The sequence below is a fragment of the Halichoeres trimaculatus genome, unplaced genomic scaffold, assembly GCF_033239565.1.
Source record: "Halichoeres trimaculatus isolate MK-OKI-2021-1 unplaced genomic scaffold, fHalTri1.1 fHalTri1_scaffold_16, whole genome shotgun sequence".
NCBI lineage: Eukaryota > Metazoa > Chordata > Actinopteri > Labriformes > Labridae > Halichoeres > Halichoeres trimaculatus.
This window is the reverse complement of record NW_027437194.1, coordinates 2,823,517-2,842,732: the sequence shown is the minus strand read 5'-3', so window position 1 is coordinate 2,842,732 and position 19,216 is coordinate 2,823,517. Positions and strand designations below refer to the sequence as shown.

The following is a 19,216-nucleotide window of genomic DNA, read 5'->3' as shown; positions in this document are numbered from 1 at the left end:
TGACAGCGCTGTGTGCAGAGATCACTCACAGGAAGTCCAGGGGCTCCAGGTCGGCCTCTGGCTCCGTCCACGCCAACTTGACCCTGAAACAAAGAAACAGAATATAAACATTAACAGCTCAAACACCAGAACAAACCGGCCTTCAATCCTCTGATGAGATGGTACATACGACGTATCCTGGATCTCCTGATTCCCCTCTTTCTCCTCTGTCTCCAACAGGACCCTGGAGCAGAAGAATTATGACATTTTCAGTTTGTTTGATTATAAGTAGAGAAATGATGCGAACAAAAGTTTATCAGATCCATATTGTGACTCAGACAGGAAGTCAGTCTTTTAAAATATTTTGTTCTTGTTTCGTCTTTTAGTTTTATTTCCGTCAGAAGAAAGTTTTAGAAAGTAAACTTTTTGACCTTGTGTACAAACTAAGGGGACTTGTATCATGTCTAAGTTTATATTAAGTTCACACTCTTTAGTTTTGTCTTTTATTTTATCTTTTCTAATATTTTCTTTCTAAAACCCATCTCTTTTCTCTGGCTTTTAACACCCAGCAATCGTCACTTTTATTTATTTATTTATCTAATTATTTTATTTTTCTTTTTTGTGCTTTTTTATCATGTTTTAATTATGTTTGATGTTTCAATTTTTTTATATTGTTTTTGTATTTTTTAATGTAATATTCTTTAGTCTTATTTCAGTACCAAGTAATTTAATTTATTTTTTTTATTTATTTTTCTGAACAGCACTTTGGTCAAAAGGGTCTCTTTTTAAAATGCTTAACAAATAAAGTTAGATTGTCTTTTATTTGTCCCATCTTGTTTTATTTTGTGTAATGTCCTCTTGTTTCAGAATATGCCACTTCCTGTAATAGTGTGGTTCCTGCCTTTGTGATTATTATTATTACTATTATTATTATTATTATTATTATTATTATTATTATTATTATTATTATTATTATTATTATTATTATTTCCAGCCTTGCTTTGGTTTTGTTTTGTTAATTTTCTCTTTTTTTTGCTGGTATTTTACTGGGATTTTCTGTTAAACTTTGTCTTTAATCAAAATTACACTGCAAAAAACTGAAATCTTATCAAGTGTTTTTGTCTTTTTTTACATAAAAATTGTCTAAGTAAACTGAATATGAGCCACATTCAACTTATCAGTCCAGAAAAATGTCTTGTTTTCAGTTATTCAAAGACAAAATGAGGTCTGAATTACTTGTAAAAAGTAAAAAAAATCTACCAATGGAACAAGAAAAATTTGCTGTGCCCAAACTGCCTTCACTTGTAAGATTAGAATTTCAGTGACAACACCATCTACTGGTGAGAGGTGGGAAGTTCTGTGTGACATGAACCTGAGTTAGGTTGAGTAAGCACACAGGTGACAATCAGTAAAAAGATGGAGAAAAGTGACTCAGGTGTGACTTACTATGTCGCCTGGAGGACCAGGAGGACCCTCCACCTTCCCGTCGTCTCCCTGCTCACCCTGAGGTTGAAACGAAGCAGAAAATTCAGAGTTTAAAACACAAGACAAACACATTTTGAAATCTAAAATGTCTGAATTTTCTGACACATTGGTTTAAAATCAAGTCTGAGAGGAAGAGGTGCATTGTGGGAAAATACCATCAATGCACTAAAGAACTGTGGTGTTATGGATCTGATCCAAACTGGTTCAGAGATGATCTGAGAAAAGTTACCTGAAATAACAAGAAATACTCCAACACATAAAGTTGCACATGAAGGAAAAGAGGTGTACCTTTTCACCTTTTGGTCCTGGAGACCCCATGGGGCCTTGTGGTCCCTGGTGACCCTGCAAAGACAGACAGTAAAACCACAACAGGCCTCTTTAAAGAACTGAATGTCCATCTAATGTAGACTTCTACGTTAACTAAGATGATCTTACCTCGTAACCTGCAAGACCGGTTTCCCCTTGTTGACCCATCCGACCAGGAGCTCCCTGAAGAGAACAGACACTGTGTCGTTAGACGGCGAATGTTTCAGAGACTAGAATACTGGCTGCAAGCAAACAAAGCCATCAACATCATGATCACATATCAACACTTTACCACGTGTCCGATAGTTCCTCTGGATCCCTTCTGCCCTTCAAATCCTGGTGGACCAATCTTCCCCACTGTCCCCGTCTCCCCGAGGTGTCCTAGCTGACCTTTGGCACCCTGAGCACAAACAACAGATCATTTATAAAACAATCACGGATCATTTTTATCATCCAAATATGAAAACGTAACGGTAATTTTACCTTTGAGCCGATTTTGCCTCTTTCCCCGATTTTGCCAGGTTTCCCTTCTGGACCCTGTCGTGAAGAAACCGAAAGAAGGAGGTGAGCTTGAAGGTCTGAGACAGACTTTGATGTGAGTATTGATGTGTCAACCACTTACTCTGACGCCAGTGAGGCCAGGACTTCCAGGCAGGCCCTCCTTTCCCTTTAGCCCAGTTTCACCTTTTTCTCCTTGGTCGCCTTCCTGACCCATGTCGCCTTTGTCGCCCTGAACACACACGAAACAAGAGCACGGTTAGGTTTTAATCACCTCGATTACGGCATCAAAGATGATCAGGGAAACTGTGTCACCTTGGCTCCATCAGGACCAGCTGGACCAGCTTCTCCCTCCAGGCCTGGCTCTCCCTGTTATGACACATATTCACAGTTTAAGAAAGGAAGGTAAAATCCCATTTTTGTTTGAAAAGGTGGAGAAGATGAAGTTACCCGCGGCCCGATCAGTCCCTGCTCTCCGATGTTACCAGCAGCACCGATGGCTCCCTGATGAAAACACACAACAACATGAGTATCACCATCACAGCATGGATGGAGTTTTTTAACTTAGTATTAATCAGAGAACAAAATTAGGCACACACCTTCTCGCCGGGCTCGCCTGGGAGTCCTGGTTCTCCCACCTTGCCTGGAGGACCCTGTAGAAATAACACAAAGAACGCCTTCGTCACATGTGCTTGTTTGTTAAACTGGAGCACATTTGATTATTGTAGATCTGAACTCTCACCTTTTGACCAATCTCTCCCAAGAGTCCCACCGTCCCTGGAGGCCCATGTGGTCCCTGAATGTGACAAAATAAACACAAGAGCATTAATTAAAGAGGAAAATAGATGCATCATACATGATTTAAAATTAGAAATAACAGGAAAACTTTTTTTTATTTCATTTTAAAAAAAATTTAAGCAAATTTTCATTTTTTAAATTTTTTTTATAATTTTTTGCAAATTTTCTGGATGTCAAGATTTTTGAATTCTTTGCAAATTTCTTAAAATTTTAATTTTTTAATTTTTGCATTTTTTAATTTCAGACATTTTTGCAGTTTTTTAAAATTGTTTTTAAATTTTACATTTTTTTAAATCTAAGCAATAAATTTAATGTCATATTTTAATTTTTTGTAGATTCTTTTTTATTTTAAAATTGTTTTTAAATTTTTGCAAATTTTTCAAGTTTCAAAGTTTTTAAATGTTTTGCAGTTTTTTATTAATTTAATTTTTTCAATACTTGCAATTATTTTTTTAAATAAAATTTTTAAAATATTTAAATAATATTTTAAATCTTCAAATAAATTACAAATAAAAAAAATGCATGTTTAGATTTATTTTTTACATTTTTGACTATGTTGAAAATACTTAACATTTAAAGGTCTTTTATTGTTAAGTTAAAGTAATTTTTTTTGGCTTTGGGATGATTATAATCCTATCCTTTGATAGTAAAGGTTGCAGACCCTTGGTCCAGATCATAAAGAGCTTGTGCATTTGTAAAAAATTCCTAAATCAACAATTTCTCCACTTTCATTTGACAGACACTTTTCTCCAAAGAGATGCACAAAACAAACAAGAATTTGGACTGGAGGGAAAAACCTTAGCTAGTGCCACAAAGTGTGTCAAGTTTGTTAGGCTGCAAGTGCTGCCATCTAGTGCCAGAAGAAAAGTTTTTTTTCCAACTAAAATAATGTAGCCACAAGATTAATTCACCATCAACAAAAATGTTTGAAATTTAACACTCAAAAATTCCTCTAAACTGCCAACATGACCTTAAAAACTGATTAGTTATAATGCACTTTTGAAATTCAGAAACTAATTGTGATTAAACAAAATATTCACCACCTCTACTTCAGTAATTTTCCAGACATTTTAATTCCTGTGAAGGTTTTGTCCAAAAGGAAACAAAGCATTATCCTCTTGTTGGATCATACCAACCAAAACAAAGAAAGAAAAGTCTTCTAAGAGTCAGACTGAGCCAAGCTCAGTGCATTAAGAGTTCTTTCTAACGGCCTTTTACGGCTCTGCCCTCTTCAGCACACATTAAATAAAACCACATGAAGGCCTCCAATCTTTTATAGGGATGGTTTTATCCACCATGGCAATAATCACATACATTTCCCCTGCAAGTTCAGCACTTTAGCACCTCTATTAATAAGCTGTTCCTACTTTAAAAAACCTCGATTTAATCCCTCCAGCAGCACGCGAACTGTTCACGCTCCTGCCTCTACACAGCAGATGCATGAGGGATGAGACAATTCTCTGGCTGCTGTGGAGGAAACATTTAATAAAGGCAAATATACACTGTTAATAAACTCCAAAATGTGCCTCATAAACTTTCACTTGGCCGTGATGTTATGGACCTGGGCAGGGAGGACCAGTGCGCTGCTTTCTGCCAGAGACAAGCTCATAAACAGCAGAGTGTGGTGGTGAAAAATGAAGAGGAAAAGGTTGATGAGCTAATTTAGGAGTGCTGTGAAAGCAGTTTTTTGCCAGCTTAGGGAAGAAAGTGTAGACAACAGATTACAGGAGAGTGATGAGAAGATGGAGATAAGGATGGACGGTCATACCGGCTCGCCTGGTATTCCCTTGTCCCCTGGAGGTCCCGAAGGCCCTGAGATACCCTGCAGACGGCATATATAGATTTACCAACACGTCCCTGAATGCATACTCGGTAGTAAAATCTGTGGCATACAGGATTTCACTTTAGTATATGACACTTTCTACTCACAGGAAAACCTTTGGGCCCAGTTTCTCCTGACTCTCCGATCTTTCCCTGCAGGAAAAAAGCAACAGGAAAAGTACAAAAACAGGCTCATTAGCATAAAACCTATAACTCCGACTTTCTTTGCATCAAGCAATGTGCAGTCTCTACGCCAATGTGTAGCTCTAACTACAATACAACAGCACCGATACACCAGTACATCAGCTGGTGAAAGACGCCTGGTGCTCTCAGCTCAGAGCGGCTCCGAATCACTAGCCAGACTCTTCTCCTCTGTTGTTCCCAAATGGTGGAATGAATAAGAAGCTTTAACTAGAATACATCAGCTCAGTCTATAGAAACACTGATAGTTTTTATATATGAACAGACAGGAAATAAGAAGCCAGTGCAGAAATGCTTAAAAAATGCAGTTCTTCAAGAGTCCTTTAAAGGTTGACTACAGAAAAAACAGAAATTGCGTATTACCCGAGCCAAAAAAAACAGAATTTTACAGCAGAAATAAAAATATTTACAGCCTGGATCAAGAAATGGCTTGGTGTTCAAAAACTAATAGTTATTTTTTAACTCAATGATTCAAACTTTTTAAACTACAGAGTTTTGCCTATGCAAGAGCATGGCTGACTTGACCGACAGCTCTACATTTCAGATGCTTTTGTCCAAAGTGACGTACAACACAAGCAAGAATTTAGGCGACCTTCTGACTCTTCTCCCCCTGAGGACAAAGAGGAGAAGGCTCAGATTAAGGGTCTAAGTGTTCCCTGAACTGATGAGTCTTCAGACATCTCTAAAAGTAGAAAAGGACTCTGTGGATCATATAGAGTTAGGGAATTCATTCCACCATTTGGGAACAACAGAGGAGAAGAGTCTGGCCAGAGATTTGGAGCCGCACTGGGCTGGGAGCATCAGGCGTCTTTCACAAGCAGAGCGTAGTGAGCCAGAAGGGGTGTAGACCTGGATGAGGGACCCCAGGTAGGCAGGAGCCGTTCTTGACAATGTTTTATAAGCAAGAAGAAGAGATTTGTATTTGATTGGAGCTGCCACTGGAAGCCAGTGAAGAGAGTTGAGCTAAAGACCCGCCTCCGTGCCACATTCAAACTTTGACAAAGCTGTTCTTGGACATTGAGAATAGGCTTCAAAACTCTGTATTAGAAACAGATAGGTGATGTCACAGACTCTATGTCCATATATCGTACAGTCTATTTTGTCTCATTATGAGGAATATTTTCCATCAAACCAGCGCAACACAAGGTCAGTTTACTAAATAGTAGGGATGTCCCAATCACCTTTTTTTGCTCCTGATCCAATTCTGATTTTTTTTATTTTGAGTATCTGCCGATCCCGATATTTCCCCGATCCAATCTTTCAGCAATGCATTAGGGAAAAAATAAAAGAAAAAACTCCTACAAGTTGTCCTTTGAGTTTTTTTTATTTTATTTTAATGAAGGTATCATTCTAGCCAACATGGATATAGCTTTTTTTCTCCACTTAGTGCAGCATTGGATCAACACAATAAAAATAAAGCTTCTCAGTGGTGCACCACAAGATAACCTTGTATGTGTGTGACAATAAGGTTGCAATTTCTAGTTTGCAATATCATTGTACTTGTTATAATGACAAATAAAGTTATATTCTAAAATGAATGATGATGTTCTGTTATACACATTTTAATTAAAAACAAGAACTAAGGCCCCGACCCCGATCCCGTGATCGGATCAGGACATCCCTACTTAATAGTGTTCTGTGTTTGTCATTAATTGCATATTTATGAACTAAAGATGGAGGAAAGTGTCAAAAAGTGGTGCCTATGGAGAGGAGGAGCGCCATCTTCTGGGTGAATTGCTGTAGTACGATGAAATATCCCTTCCTGTATCTCACACTGATTTATTGGTACCAGTGTTCAGGTTGAAAAAGGTATTCAGGTATTCATTTTCAGTTTTTGTGTTATAATGTCTTTATATTGGATTGAAATGAACGTCCCGTGTGTTTTACTGAAAGACATACCCGTATTCTCAAATTCCCGTTGCGTGTGCTACTTTTGATCTTGTGTTTTCACCTGATGTTTTTAGGTTAAAGCTCCTCACTGTGGTAACATTTTGGCTCTCTAAATCATCCTAATGCTCGTCTCTCCAGAGGAAGCAGATAAAAATATATGGGAGGAAGTAGAGGAAAAGCGGAACAGTACCCCAGTGCTTTACCTGTGGTCCAGGGAAACCTAATTTTCCTGGAGGACCATCAGAGCCCTGCAGAGAGAGAAAGAAGTGAGTTAAGACACGTCAAGAGGAATGAATCTGTTTCCTTTTCGGGGATCTACTACGCATGCAAGAGGATATCAGTGTTACACTCTTTACTCTGCAGATTTCTTACCGCCTTGCCCTTCAACCCCATCTCCCCGGTTGGACCGTCAGGACCGATCGCCCCCTGAAACACAAGACAGCTGTCACTTCACCAACAGAGGTCAGTGTAACACTGCCAAACAGGCACGTCAGACTGTATACAAATACATCTGTACAGTGGAGGGATGTCAGCTGTGTCTGTGAACTTTAAATATCTGAAAACGAGTGACAAGGTGTAAAAGTCACGTTCTTTCAGTGATAGATTCAGGTCACAGAGTCTGAGCTCCCATTAAAGACATATACAGTCAGAACAGCCTCTCTGTTTACATTCACATGAATCAAACTGTCAAACATAATCAATCCTCGGTGCTTAAGGGCCTCCTCGTCCAGTGAGCAGTGATAATAAACGGGAGCCAGGCAGTGGACCAACACTAAGCATCTGCTTTGCACCTGCACGCCTCTCCTCTGTGCAGCTCAGGATGCTAGTTTAGCGACACAGTGAAGATCCCGTCACTGAGGGTTGATCTTGGCTAACAGTGGTCATAAACACTTTCCCAGGATCATTAATCGAGGAGAAAACATGACGCAGCCACACAGGAGAGGCTGATGACTGAGCACAGTGGGAGTTTAGCCGCCGCTAGCTGAAGTGCTATAAGCCTATTATAGGTAGAGCTGGATAAGCTGTGCTCATTAACATTCCTGTCTGGGGTACCTGCTACCCACTGCTTGCGTTTACATAGCTGGATTAGCCGATATGTAGGGGAAACATTTCACTCTGATCATCCCACAGGAGGAAAAAAACACATCACTCAGCTGTTAGCTTTAAATGTTTTTAAACACAGTGAAAAATGTGTCTACCCCACTCAAACACAGTGAAAAAGAGCAGCAAGAGCTTCAACAATGCAAACAAATAAAAGTAATGATCACCAAATGCAGGGCCGGGGCTAATGGGATTAATCTGCTCTTAAATATGGAAATCATTAGCTGGAGATTTGTAGGTCAGATGCCATGAGGCGTTATTTGATACAAAGCACGATTAGTCAGATTAGTGATTAGTCTCCACAAATTTGAGTCAGCAACTGGAAAAAAAAGCTGCACAACAACGTAGAAAACAAAAGATCAAAAAGTGACGTTAGCGTACAAGCTAGCACGGATGCCAACACTCAGTCTGGTGATTTTTTAGGGGGTTTTATTTTTAAATATTTCCATGTTGGAAAAAAAAAAAAGAAAAGTCCTGTGCCAATGCCTCTGAGAAAGAGGCCAGATGTTACTGTGCTGTCAACACTGAGGCCTCCTGCCAGGAAGCTAACGGCTAAAAGGCAAATTGTGTTGTGTAAATGTTGAACTCAGTCTCATTTGATGTTGAGGAAGTTTGTCAGGAGTTTTAATCAGCATGTAATAAAATCAGTTGTGTTTTGCTTTTTGTGACATTTGCTAGAAGATGAAGCTGATGAGAAACTAAAAAACTGAAAATCTGAAACTCAGTGCTGTTCATGCTGCTCTCCTGCTTGTTCAGGCCTCCTAGGTAAATAAATATGTCTCTAAAAAACACAGTAGCTTAACAAACTATTGTACTCTGCTGTACTTCCCCCACCAAAATGTGAGAGCAAAGAGTTAACAAACAGTAAAAGAGGTCCATGGGTATTTCTTGGCTTTTGCCGCCAGCCTCCAGTGGACACTTAAGGAATTGCAGTTTCTTTTTTTCCATTGGGAGTTAAATTATGGAATAGACTGGATTGTGAGGTCTCTTGAAGTTATGTAAATCTCTGTTTAGTAAAAAAAAAAAAAACACTAAAAGTAAAAATAAAGTATAAGAGGTCACCAGTCAAACTTGATAATCACAAGCAATTACTGTAATTCGCTTGTTTTGCACCACCTGCCTCTGTACCATATTCTAACTTGGACAAAGTTACGTTGAGTTTAGCATTCCCAACATGGCTTCTGTTGAGAATAGGCTTCAAAGCTTTGTATCAGAAACAGATAGGTGATGTCACAGACACTATGTCCGTATATTGTACAGTCTATGGCAGAGATTTGTGCTATCCGCCCTCTGCTGGTAACATTTTGTCTCATTATGAGGAATTTGTTTTTTCAAACCAGCACTCCACAATGTCAATTTACTTAGTACACTGCAAAAAACTGAAATCTTATCAAGTGTTTTTGTCTTATTTTCAGAAGAAAATGTCCAGTCCAAAATGTCTTCTTTAAAGTATTTTAAAGACCTCATTTTTTATCTTTAAATAACTTAAAGCAAGACATTATTCTAGACTGGTCAGTTGAAAATGGCTCATATTGAATATATAAAGACATTTTTACAAAAAAGAAAAAGACAAAAACACTTGCTAAGATTTTTTTTTTTTGCAGCGAAGTGGTCCGTATTTTTCAATAATTGCATATTTATAAACTAAAGAGGGAGAAAAGTGTCAAATATGGTGCCTTTAGAGTAGTTGCTTGCCTCTTGGAGCGCCATCTTCTGGTTGAATTGCTGTAGTACGATAAAATATCCCTGCCTGCATTTTACACTGTTTTATTGGTACCAGTGTTCAGGACGATTCTTACTCAGAAAAAGGTATTTAGGTGTCAGCCTCAAGTGGACACTTGAGGAATTGCAGTTTTTTTTTTTTTTCATTGGAAGTTAAATCATGGAATAGACTATCCTTTTCTGTATCCCTGATATCCTGGGTTATTTTATGGATTAAACAGGAAAGGCAGAAATAAGCCTTGGCCTCAGCCTACTCTTTTTTCGGTTGTTAAATGGTTAACAAATGATTAATAAACATACGATATAAAAAATGTATATAAATGCTTGCACATAACATTTTTTCACATTTTGTTGACAAACTGTATAAAAATTGTAATGCCATTGTCTTATTTTCAATAGAAAATGTTTTTTTAGACTTAATATTAGCCTGTATATTATTCTAGTTTCAAGTACATTTTCAAGAAAATTTTTCTTTTCTTTTCTGTTTTTTTTTTTTTTTTTTTTTTTTCTTACCATTTTACTTGTTACATGCAATTCAGAACTAATTTTAGTCTTTAATTAAACTTGAAACAAGACATTTTTCTTGACCGGTCAGTTGAATGTGGCTCATATTGAGTATGAACAGACAATTTTTACTTAAAATAAGACAAAAACACTTGAAAATATATTTGTTTTTTGCTGTTTTTCATTTACTGCATATTTATGAACTCAAGGGGGAGAAAAGTGTCCAAAAATGGTGCCTATAGAGTAGTTGTTTGTCTCTTGGAGCGCCATCTTCTGGTTGAATTGCTGTAGTACGATTAAATATCTTTGCCGGCATTTTACACTGTTTTATTGGTACCAGTGTTCGGGACGATTCTTACTCAGAAAAAGGTATTTAGATGTCAGCCTCAAGTGGACACTTGAGGAGTTGCAGTTTTTGTTTCATTTCTTCATAAGCTTCATATTTCAGCACAGGAGAGGGCGCCAGTTTAACTGAACAAATCAAATTACTGCCATCTGCTAGTTTTGAACTTATTTTACATATTTTGCATTTATTCTAATAAACTTTTCAGCCACAGCTGTATCAAGTTGGAGAAAACATTCATCAAAACGAAATTCTACATTCTTGTAAGAAAAAGCAGTTTTTAGATTTGCAGTTGATTGATAAATGAATTATCCATTATTTTTAAGTTATCCTTGCAAGACACCCTAATTTTTGAACTTTTTTTTTTAGCTTCTTCAGCCTCTAGACTGCTTCGAATTTGTGGCATTTGACTCAAGAGGGCGCCATTCTGTTAAAGAAAATGAAATATATAATTTTTTTACCCTTTTGGCTTTTTGTAGACCAAAAACAAATTATTTTTCCAAGATGGGTAACAGATTAGTGACACCAAACTCGTGTATATCTGAACTAATAGTTTTCTACACCCATTGTGTCAGAGCTTTGGAAATACATTGATATAAGCCTTAGTAATCCATGAATAAATCACATTTCAACACTTCACTAAATTTACCTACGGAGCAGCCTCTGAAATAGCCTCAAAGTCAGGTCACATTTTCCAGCACAGATGTTGTGTGGCGAGCTGACGGCTGTTTCTTCCTATAACCGCTCGTCATTGTTCCGTTTATATGGATTATAAAAAGAGGATCTGTTTGTTTTTACACCTCTGGAGCTCTCCCAGCAGCTATAATGAGCTCTGACTTTCGAGAAGGACGAAGCAGACTCATGCTTTGACTCTGAACCAGACGCTGTGTTATGCAAGCAGTCATGTCCATTAAACACACATGACCTCAGCTCCGAGGAAGGTCTATATCACTTCATCATGTCCATCCGCTAAAGTTTTCCACTGCTTCAACACTTTACAGCTAAGTGATGTGGAGCTGCGGCCGTCACAGTCCTCCTGGAAGCTAAGTGGCAAAAGCAACAGGTGTGAAACTTCAAAACGTACCCGTAAGCCTTTAGGTCCTCTGGTACCGGCAGGCCCGGCAGCTCCAGGAGAGCCCTGACGAACAAAAGGAGAAGGGGAACGGAAAGAGAGGGGGGTAAGAAAAATGTAAGGAAAGATAAAACAAAGGTTTACACTGACAGAGCGCAGAGCCCCTGGCTGCTGACCCCGGGGGGCAGCCTGACCTTGAGAACACACTACGGGGTTTGTTGTTAGATCTGTCACTCACACCAATTAAAGGTCCTGCTCTGGAATCCCGTCCCGCTGAACCCCAGAGCCCCGTATTTATGTTTGTTTTGGTGGCTCAGTGGCCCCCACCTTCAACTAAAGCGGAGCTGAAACCTGGCAAGGACACGGTAAAGGGGAACCGGAGGACAGGGGCAGCTTCTAATTGGTTATAGGTGTTGGGCTTTTGACTGACAGGAGGGTAATGAGGGTTCAGCAGGAGGCTGCCAGCTCTCCGAATGACCTCTCAAACATTGGATGTACACTCTGGGTCATAAAGACTACATAGTACCCTCATCTGGCTGAACTAAACCAACGTTTAACACATTGCGAACTGACAGCAAAGTATCATCAGCGAATAAATCAAGTCTAAAAGAAGGAAAGTGGGGAAAAGTGATGACTTACTGGTCTTCCTGGTGGTCCTGTAGGTCCAGTCTCACCTGGTGTCCCTGGGTGACCCTGTCATATGAACACAGAAATAAACACACGTTACTTTAATTGCAAAAGTGTAGAATACAGAGGTAAATATCAACACAAGACAGTTATTTATCTATGCAGTAAAAGTCCCGAAGAGTGTCGTTTTTAGCTGTTTTCGATATGTTTCGTTGTCTTCCAGCTGCAAAGAATTAATAGCCGATTTGGTATTTTGCTTCCTTTCTTAACATTTTATTTCCCTACTCAATTTCTTATTTATTAAATTTTACTATTATTATCATTCTAATAATTATCTTATTCTTATTAAACTTACTTTTTTACATCTGTTTTTGTTTTCTAGGACGTTTTCGTCAATGCGTAAGCGTTACTTCTGTAAGTTCCACCAGCACCCTAGCTGTTCCTTTCTTGTCTGACTTTGTTTACTGTTTCTCTGATTATTAAGTTTGTATATTCATGAAAACTCAATAAAAGTACATTTACAAAAAAAAATGGTGAGTGCCCCTGAAGAGCTGAAATAAAATATAGAAATGAGGGGAGGAGAAAACTTTAGAAGTGTTGCTGCCGTGGTTACAGTAAGAATGTCGAAGGTGATGCGTTAAATTTTTTATGTTATTCCTTTTTTCTTGACTTGTATTGTTGAACTCTATGTTGCTCCTTGTTTAGGCAGACCAAGGTTAAGTAACTTGAAGAGGTCAAAAAAGCTCCAGCAACACTTGTAGTGTTTCCTAAACTACAAGTGTTGCTGGAGCTTTTTTGACCTCTTCAAGACTCTTTCTCTCCAAGCACCTTGGAAGTTGGTGAAGTTGTGCCAGGACTTTTTGACCTTTTACAAGGTTAAGTAGCTGACACATCTAAATTCTGAAACATGGGACTAAAACTTCCATAGCAATACTCACCATAGGAGTGAGTATTGGCAAGAACCTCATGATACAGTTTGGGTCATGATACGATAATACGATACGATAAAAACTGACAATTATTGGGTGAAAGACATGAGCAGTTGGTAAAACTGATAAATGTCACTTGGTGTAACCAATGCTAATCCTAAAAAATCTAATATTGCGCAAAACATGACTATGATTATTATTTTATCAGTCTACTACACTGTAAAAATTAAACTTTTTTTTTTTTTTAAATTACTAATAAAAATAATTAATTTTTGAATAATTTATTCAATTACATATATATATATATATATATATATATATATATATATATATATATATATATATATATATATATATATATAATCTAATTATCAATTTATTTACCTAAAAACAATTAAAATTTGCAATGACAAATAAAGTTCTATTCTTCTTATGTTTCAGGGGTGGCCAACCAGTCCAACCAAAGGCACCTTCTCTCACACATAAACCAAATTACATAAAATGAAAATCAATACATTTCCAATTTTCAAAGCAAGATGTATTGTGTTTGTAAGTGGGTCTAAATTCATACAAGAGAGGAGAAACTGAAACTTAAGTATTGATCTCAATTGATCCCAATTGTGGCATCGATATATATGTATATATATATATAGAGAGAGAGAGAGAGTTTAGATTGATCGGCACACCACTGCTCATAACTATATATATATATATTTTTATAAAAGGATCAAAGAGCTGCACACCGAAAGGCAAAGAGCCACCCCTGTTCTATTCAAATGATTTTAAACTAGCTGACCCAAGAACAGAGAGAAAACGTTGATGTTTTTGGCATCAAAACCCACATCACCAACTTTAGGAATAAAACATTTTGACTTTGAGATTATATTTATTATTAAGTTTATGGGCAACATACAGTGGAGTAGCTCTTTGGCGCCATCTACTGCAGTGGAGGTGCAGAAGCCATATTGTACTTTCAAGTCACCTTAAATTTTTAGTTTAACAAAAATATTGAAAGAAAGAGTTGAAATATCAATATCTTATTACAAGTCAAAATAACATGATATATAACCATATTGATGTTTTTCACACTTCTATATAGCAGGTTAAAGTACAATTATGTTGTGCTTTTTAAAGATTTTAAAAACACATATAAAAAGATGCGTTGAAGACAAAAAGTTTTTAAGTGAATATAATTTTATTTTATTTATTTTATTTTATTTTTTCCTGAAATCTTATTTTATAGCTTTTAGAAATTGTCTGTTTTAGCTCAAACTCAAAGTAAACTCCAGCCTTTTCCTTTCCAACAGGTTGAATTTGTTTTGGGAAACAAATTGGATTTCAGCCACACACACACACACACACACTAACTGTGAACATACATCTGCAGAAACGCTCTCCACCCTGGCCAGTGTGCAAGCTTTAACGACACAGCGATGGGGAGGAGGAGGCCAGAGCAGACGATTTTATATCTGAAAACATACGGCTTCTGGCTGCTTTTCTTTCCCCTCCTGCTCCTCATCTTCGCATCGCATCATTTGTAAAGGCATAACTATGTAATGGGGACCCATTTCAGTCCGATCACTGCGACCAGCTGAGTGCAATAAAATCTAACCGTTATCTAAACCTACAGCACAGCCGGCCGCTCTGCTCCCGTACATCACTCATATCTGCTGGCTGCGTGAGCTGCTCCTTTCTATACATGTCTGCTGGTCAGCTACGTTCACTTAGCATGATGCAGTATTTTCCACAGGCTCTGACTCCACTTTGCAGCTGAGAGCTTCCTCCTAACGGTGAGTGTGTGAGTGTGTTTGGTTAAGTCCTGAGAGCAGTCCAGCTGGCTCTGGGCCAGCAGGAAACTTCTCTCTGTTTCAGCAGGAATGATGACTTAATCCTGGAGCAGTCCGGCCAGTTCAACATCAGAAGGTCCACTTCACATCAGTCAAAACATGACAAAGAGGCTGCTTCTCGCTGCGACAGAGCGAAGTGGATGCAGACGTATAAAGGTAGTAAATAGTCACAGCTGATCCTCGCGGTTTAATCCAAATTCCACATTTGATACGGTCGATCTTAATACTTGCATTACAAGCCTTTACGTTATTATGGCACTGCTCTTGTACCATTTTACGCCTTCCCTCCAGCAGATGTTTTATTCCTCATATATGAAGAGAATTCTCCTAATCCCCAGCCTCGAATCAAGCGGAGTTCCCCAGGGCTCAAACCTCGGTCCTCTAACATTTTTGATTTATGTGCTCCTGGAGTTGGCTAAGCTTCAGATGTTATATAATATACTTAAAGACTGACTCAAATGTGTCCTGATCAGTGGCGGCTGCTGGTCAGTCAAGGAGGGGAAGTTCATTTTTTTCTGGCCTACATCATAAATTTGTTTATTTATTTATTTAAACGTAAATTCTACCCTCTGTGTCAGCTTGTTATCAGCTGGAGCTGCTACGTGAGACTACGACAGACTGTAAGTGTGAGTGACAGGGGGAGAAGCTCCACAGCTGTAGCTGTAGCTGCTTATTGGTGAAAAGAGAGAGAATCACAACACTCGTCGTTTATAAGAAAAATAAACTCTCTGGGGATCGATAAAACCTCTGGATCAGTCCAGAACAACTGACTGTAAAACTCAGAAGATGCCCTGGTGGAGGGTTATACTTCAAGATCTCTGACTGGCTCATTTCACTGTCAATCAAAAAGGGATTCAGCCTCAGACAGATCATCCAATCATCATGCAGAAGCTCAGCGTCCAGGCCAGCCCACTGCCTCATAGACCCCCAGAGACGCTGAGCGTCCGATGGGCGGGACAAAGCCCAGCGTTTATCCAATGACCGTCCAGTTTCCACAGTGGAACAACCCACTCTACGCTTCCCCGCTGAAGTCAGAAGACGCTCAGCGTCCGACTGTGTTAAAGTGCTGAGACGCTGCGGGGATGAATGAGAAGGAGGTGGAGCCAGTTACCTGTGATAGGAGCTGATTCTGAACTAAAGATGAAGGAATTCTAGCTCAGATTTTATCAATGAAATGTTCACACAGCAGAACATATCAACACTTTTTTTAGGGACATTTTAGGGGAAGCTGAGCTTCCCTTGCAGTCTTAGAGCAATCGCCACTGGTCCTCATACGTCTGTACACATCACTATCATTCAACTTTTTCACTTCGTCTGATGTTAAAAAAAGGAAACTAAAAATTTCACAAATGTTCCAGTGGAAACGCTGACGTCATGCTCTACTTGGAAAAAACTTGAGCTGGCAGATCCTCTGAATAAATCTTAAACACTGACCCCAACCCTAACCCTAACCTTCACATGAGATGTAAATTTTTGGGGAAAATATGTCTCCTGGTATGTCTGTGGACATCATCATCGTCATCATTCAACTTTTCACTTGGTCTAATGTTGAAAAAAACATACTAAAAATATCACAAATAAGAAATAATCACATTGGCACCCCAAAAATTGGAAAGAATTGAGGAAAAAAAAGCATCATCCCAGCCCTTAAGAAAAGCAAAAGTAATGTTGCGTTTGAGCCTCTTGTTTACACTGAAACAGCATTTTAGTCAACCTAACGGAAACTTTGAAAACAGCCTCCATAGTGGATTTTTTCTGACACACTGCAGCCACTGTTCAGGTATTTTTCTCTACATTTTAAAGTCTTGGGGTGAAAAATTGTTGAGAAAACAGATCTTTAGTTCCTACCTGAGAAAATGACGTTAGCATAAACATTGTCCTCTTTTGAATCACTCAGCTTAGGAGGGTCACTACTGATATTCTTCTTAATGTGTGTATTCAATGCTTTTGGTTTACAGGTGATCAATCCATCTGTCTGTTTCAGAGAACTACAATTATAATGTGAAAGGATTGTTTCACTTTGAGAAGAAAAAAAATCTATGATTACATTCAGAGTCAGCACCTTCTGTGCCCATTAAATACCCAAGGAGGTCAATCATTGGACGTGATCCATTGGAGCCGTTTGTTCCTGTGTTTGAGCCAATGCTACAACTTTTTCCATTTCTCACCAAACCTTAAACCTCTGTTTGGAAAACATGTCCATAAGTCACCTCTGAGGGGATGTAACCATAACTCCAGACATCAGAATATTCCCATGGGAATAACACACAGCTAAGTTTACGTTAGCATGTTTTTTGAGGAACTTTGTATTGACATCACTCCTTCAAGGAGCATATTGAGCAACTTCATTTCTTCTTGGATCTTACCGTTGATCCCTTTTCTCCAGGTGGTCCAGGAAGGCCCATCTCCCCTCGATCCCCCTGAACATAAACACACAGCATCATGAGTCTTCAAAGTCACCTTGAGGAGATCTAACGATAAATAAGAGCACGTTAGCATCACATTACCTTCTCTCCTGCCAGCCCTGCCTCTCCCACAGGTCCGATGAAACCCACCAAGCCCTGAAACGATCACACTCAGAGTTGGATGCATGAACGGACACAGACTTGGAAAATGGAAGCGGCTGTGTCAGGGTGACTTACTCTTTCTCCCATGGGTCCCACTTTTCCTGTGATGCCGGACTCTCCCTGCAGAGACGAGTGGGTTGCTTCACATTTTGCGTATATTCAGAGAAAAAAAAAAATCACTTTCAGGTAGAAATCTGTTTTACCTTCACTCCCTCTGGCCCAACTTTCCCGGGGAATCCTTTGCGGCCCATTCTGCCCTGAAAAATACATCACATCAAACATCAAATTAAAGCTGAATTCACTTTGCGGTTTGTGCATTTGTCCAGTGAGATGACATTTTAAAGACAGACCCAGGAAGTCGTCTGCAGCTGTTGTAGCTCAGCGTACATGCTGCCGAAATATGCATTGGCGTGTGCAGGTACTGCTGACAGTACATTTTGGCCGGCTGTGAAAGCGTTCAAAGAGTGTAATGTTCCTCTTGCACGGACAGTAATTCCCGGGTTAAGAGGGGGTCTGAGTGCTTCTTTTCTTTTTACCAGCAATAACTCCAGGTCACAAACGTCTGAGCCAAAGTCCTAAAGACTCAGTGACTCAACAATTCCATAGTTTTACTCCTTTACTAAAAGCTTGGCAGCCTCCAGAGGCCTAACACTGTATTCTGTTCACAGTAAAACAAGTAACACGAGAATCAAACTGAGCTCTCCAGGATTACAGCTTCTTATCACCTGATGCAGGTTTGTTTCTGTGACCGCAGTAACGAACAGAAAGGAGCACTGAGAAGAAAGATGGGGAACATCTGACAGGGTAAAGAGAAAGGCAGACATCTGGTTAAACGAAAAGGACACGGTGGAGAAGGAGGAGGACTCGTGGCACCTGGCCAGAGATCAATTACAGCTCCTGAAGGAGTTCACCACTTCCCCTCAGACGGACACAGAGGAGAAGGTAGCTGTAGGAAATGAGACGAGTGAGTGGGTGGGAGACGGGGAGGAGGGGTCTGAGCTACGAGGAGAAGAAGGAAGTAAAGATAAACTATAATTATTCCACAATTATGATCAATGATTTATGCATTTATATATATATATTTCTGGAAGGAGCTCCAGTGGCTACGTTTACATGCAGGCGTTAACACGAACTATTATCTGTGACCTCCTCACTCCCTATGAGCCTCCTACTGGTACCAAGAACGAACTTTTATTTTACTGCTTTTTATTAACCTTTGACTTCTCTTACATTTTTAATTGTAGTTTTATGTGTTCTTAAAGGTCCCATTTTATGCAAAAATCCCTTTATTAAGTCTTTTAGTGAAATTTGTGGGTCAAAATGAGATATTTAATGACCAAACCTGTACTTAGTAGTGCTTGTGAATGTAAAATCCTGACCTATAACGAGGTGTTTGGATTTTGGGGATTTTTGGGGGAGAGAGAAATCTCTCCAGATGCGGGCAGGTAAATGCTGAAGTTGAAGAGCCATCACTGCTCTGTTTTTGGCTGTAAACAGCCACACAGTTCCATGCACAAGCTTCCCAT

At 39.0% G+C, this 19,216-nt stretch overlaps 1 protein-coding gene across 1 annotated transcript in view; it reads right to left on the bottom strand.

Moving 5' to 3' along the window:
• Positions 1 to 19,216, bottom strand: part of col27a1a (collagen, type XXVII, alpha 1a) — a 101,466-nt gene that overhangs the window by 9,123 nt on the left and 73,127 nt on the right. The window contains exons 23-44 of the mRNA XM_074690602.1: positions 17,894 to 17,947; positions 17,766 to 17,810; positions 17,631 to 17,684; positions 17,490 to 17,543; positions 12,360 to 12,413; positions 11,733 to 11,786; positions 7,351 to 7,404; positions 7,182 to 7,226; positions 4,996 to 5,040; positions 4,835 to 4,888; positions 3,011 to 3,064; positions 2,868 to 2,921; positions 2,719 to 2,772; positions 2,584 to 2,637; positions 2,393 to 2,500; positions 2,254 to 2,307; positions 2,063 to 2,170; positions 1,900 to 1,953; positions 1,753 to 1,806; positions 1,426 to 1,482; positions 170 to 223; positions 30 to 83 (exon numbers count right to left, since the gene is read on the bottom strand). Coding sequence (XP_074546703.1) covers positions 30 to 83; positions 170 to 223; positions 1,426 to 1,482; positions 1,753 to 1,806; positions 1,900 to 1,953; positions 2,063 to 2,170; positions 2,254 to 2,307; positions 2,393 to 2,500; positions 2,584 to 2,637; positions 2,719 to 2,772; positions 2,868 to 2,921; positions 3,011 to 3,064; positions 4,835 to 4,888; positions 4,996 to 5,040; positions 7,182 to 7,226; positions 7,351 to 7,404; positions 11,733 to 11,786; positions 12,360 to 12,413; positions 17,490 to 17,543; positions 17,631 to 17,684; positions 17,766 to 17,810; positions 17,894 to 17,947 — 1,272 coding nt within the window. The remainder of the gene's footprint in view (positions 1 to 29; positions 84 to 169; positions 224 to 1,425; positions 1,483 to 1,752; positions 1,807 to 1,899; positions 1,954 to 2,062; positions 2,171 to 2,253; positions 2,308 to 2,392; positions 2,501 to 2,583; positions 2,638 to 2,718; positions 2,773 to 2,867; positions 2,922 to 3,010; positions 3,065 to 4,834; positions 4,889 to 4,995; positions 5,041 to 7,181; positions 7,227 to 7,350; positions 7,405 to 11,732; positions 11,787 to 12,359; positions 12,414 to 17,489; positions 17,544 to 17,630; positions 17,685 to 17,765; positions 17,811 to 17,893; positions 17,948 to 19,216) is intronic.